At 39.4% G+C, this 3,174-nt stretch overlaps 1 protein-coding gene across 1 annotated transcript; it reads left to right on the forward strand.

Moving 5' to 3' along the window:
* The first annotated feature begins 216 nt into the window (after positions 1 to 216).
* LOC110930102 (beta-fructofuranosidase, insoluble isoenzyme CWINV3-like) lies at positions 217 to 2,475 on the forward strand. Its single transcript, XM_022173328.2, has 5 exons — positions 217 to 1,117; positions 1,199 to 1,357; positions 1,454 to 1,695; positions 1,792 to 1,882; positions 1,988 to 2,475. Exons 1-5 carry the CDS (start codon positions 263 to 265, stop codon positions 2,192 to 2,194), a joined length of 1,554 nt encoding a protein of 517 aa, XP_022029020.1. The 5' UTR covers positions 217 to 262; the 3' UTR covers positions 2,195 to 2,475.
* The last annotated feature ends 699 nt before the right edge of the window (positions 2,476 to 3,174 follow it).

The raw sequence follows: 3,174 nt of genomic DNA on the forward strand, positions 1-3,174 counted from the left end.
GAGTATAAAAAGAAAATATAATAATCTTTACACTAAATTCCCCACTAAAAAGAAGCTAATAAAAACAGTAATTTCTAAATTATTATATTAAGTTTTTAATCAATACTTTTTCTGTGTTCGAGCATAAAAACAAAATTATAATCTTTATACTAAATTCCCCACTAAAAAGAAGCTAATAAAAATAGTAATTTCTAAAAAAAAACACACTAATTGCTAAAATATATTTTTTTAATAATCTTTATACGTTGTATACACAGGACCAATGTTATACCAAGGCGTCTACCACTTCTTCTACCAATACAACCCACTGGCCCCCACTTTCGGCACCATCGTGTGGGGCCACGCCGTATCCCACGACCTCGTCAACTGGATCCACCTAGACCCGGCAATCTACCCGACCGACGAACCCGACATCAGCAGCTGCTGGTCCGGATCCGCCACCATCCTCCCGGGTAACCTTCCAGCCATGCTCTACACCGGTAGCGACTCCACTTCCCGCCAAGTCCAAGACCTCGCCTGGCCTAAAAATCGCTCCGACCCGTTTCTCCGCGAATGGGTCAAATCCACCCACAACCCGATAATAACCCCACCCGAAGGCGTCAAAGACGATTGTTTTCGAGACCCGAGCACCGCGTGGCTCGGGCCCGATGGCTTATGGCGAATTGTTGTCGGTGGTGATCGTGACAACAACGGTATGGCGTTTTTGTACCAGAGTCCGGATTTTGTAACCTGGACTCGGTATGAGAATCCGCTTGCGGCAGCGGATTCTACGGGTACATGGGAGTGTCCCGACTTTTTTCCTGTCCCGTTGAATAGTACCAACGGGCTGGATACGTCTGTTGTGAGTAGTGGGAGTGTTTTGCATGTGATGAAAGCGGGATTTGAAGGGCATGATTGGTACACGATCGGGACGTATAGTCCTGACCGCGAGAACTTTTTGCCGCAAAACGGGTTGAGTTTGAGTGGGAGCACGTTGGATTTGAGATACGACTATGGAAACTTTTATGCGTCAAAGTCATTCTTTGACGAGTCGAAGAACAGGAGGGTTTTGTGGGCGTGGGTTCCTGAAAAAGATTCGGAAGAAGATGATATTGAAAAAGGATGGGCTGGGCTTCAGGTATAATTTAAAAAAAAAAAAATTAAGTTATCGGTGAAACGATATCGTTTTATTGAATGTTTTTTTGCAATTTTGTTTTAGTCGTTTCCAAGGGCCCTTTGGATTGACAGAAGTGGGAAGCAGTTGATCCAGTGGCCGGTGGAGGAGATAGAAACACTTCGTGAAAATGAAGTTAAGCTTAAAAACAAGAGGCTCAAATCCGGGTCTGTTGTCGAAATCGAGGGTGTTACTGCTTCTCAGGTTTGTACCTTGTGGTTTAAAGGTTGTACGTTATGCATCAGTGCCTTGGTGATTGTGTTGTTTTACACTCGTTTTTGTTTTCGAATTTTAATTTAGGCGGATGTTACAATTTCGTTTAAATTGGAGGATTTGAAAGAGGCGGAGGTTGTGGATACGTGTTCGGCTGATCCGCAAGCACTTTGTACCGACAAGGGTGCATCAAGCAAGGGTGTAATCGGGCCTTTTGGTGTTTTGGCTATGGCATCTAAAGACTTGAAAGAACAAACCGCGATTTTCTTTAGGGTTTTCCAAAACCAAAAAGGACGCTATTCTGTGCTCATGTGTAGCGACCTTAGCAGGTTGGTTGTTTTTTTAGTTGTTGATAAATTAAATTAAAGGCTAAGCCGATCAGGATCATTGTTTGTCTATTTACATGTTCGTTTGTTATTTTAAAGGTCTACAATCAGAAGCACCATCGACAAGACAAGTTTTGGCGCGTTTGTTGACATAGATCCTCGATACGATGAGATCTCACTAAGAAACTTGGTATGTAAAAGTTATCTAGTGCATAAATGCATGTGGTACATACCCAAACCAATTTCATTAAATTGTCATCTATGCCTTTTGACCCCTTGTTATTGAATATTACAGATCGACCACTCAATCATCGAGAGTTTCGGAGCAGGCGGAAAAACATGCATCACAAGTCGGGTCTATCCACAATTTCTTAACTATGAGGATGCTCATCTTTTTGCATTTAACAACGGCACTCAAAGCGTCAAGATTTCTCAAATGAGTGCTTGGAGTATGAAAAATGCGGAATTTACCATCGACCAAACCGTAAAAAGTGCAACTTAAAAATGCTAAGGGCTTGGATGTGTAAAATAGATATGAGTATTCTTGTTTAAAGGTAAAGTAGAACAAACATTGGAGGCCGGAAGAGTTGTTTAGATTTCTCTTTTGTAAAAGGTCATTCTTTGTTGCTTTAGTATTCCTTGTACAAAATTTTGGAGTTTGTGGCCATTTTTTAGGCATTTGTAAATTTAGTAAATTGTAATGCTTTGCGCAAAAGCACATGAGCCGAGTGTAGTATTGTACCAAATTATTGTTTCATTAATATACTATCAATATTTGAGTCACTTTTTGGTTTATTATTGTTTTTGAATGTTATTCGGCCATATAGTAGTTTCCTTTCAACTGTCTGAGATAACACTCGAGAGATCCCTCGGCCAGTCGGCCTAACATTTGGGTCCACTATGATATTGAAGGATACATACACATGCAATTGGCCATACTATAGAAATGACATTTAAGTAAAAGGATAAATTGACCTCAAAATGTTTGTGTTACAAGTTATGTTTGTGTTACAAGTTACAACCAATTATTTTTATGATTGGGCCAAAAATCAAACCACGCGCCTTAATTGGTTGTAGTGAATTTAAAAGCCCGATAATGGCAAAATTAACTTTTTGGATTCAAAAAATATGGGAGCAATAGAAAAAATTATTTATGAATTAAAAATCTTCCGTGTTACACATAGAGAACTCGAACATCATTTTAACTGTGGATAGGGTAAGCAGGGGTGATTCAAGATCGGATAATCCGATTTTCGGTCATTTTTTTATGGTCGAATTGCCCTTCTAGTTAACAGAATTACATATAAAATGAACAAATTGATCTTCTCGTTAACAGAAAAAATGGATAAAGTTAACACAGTAGACTAAAATTGCAACGGTGAAACTTTTTAGACCCACAGACAAAAAATGAAATATTTGGACTAAACTGCCGAAATAGCTCAAACCACATAAACTAAACTCGCATTTAACTCATATTTATAT

The sequence above is a fragment of the Helianthus annuus genome, chromosome 3 (genome assembly GCF_002127325.2).
Source record: "Helianthus annuus cultivar XRQ/B chromosome 3, HanXRQr2.0-SUNRISE, whole genome shotgun sequence".
Lineage (NCBI taxonomy): Eukaryota > Viridiplantae > Streptophyta > Magnoliopsida > Asterales > Asteraceae > Helianthus > Helianthus annuus.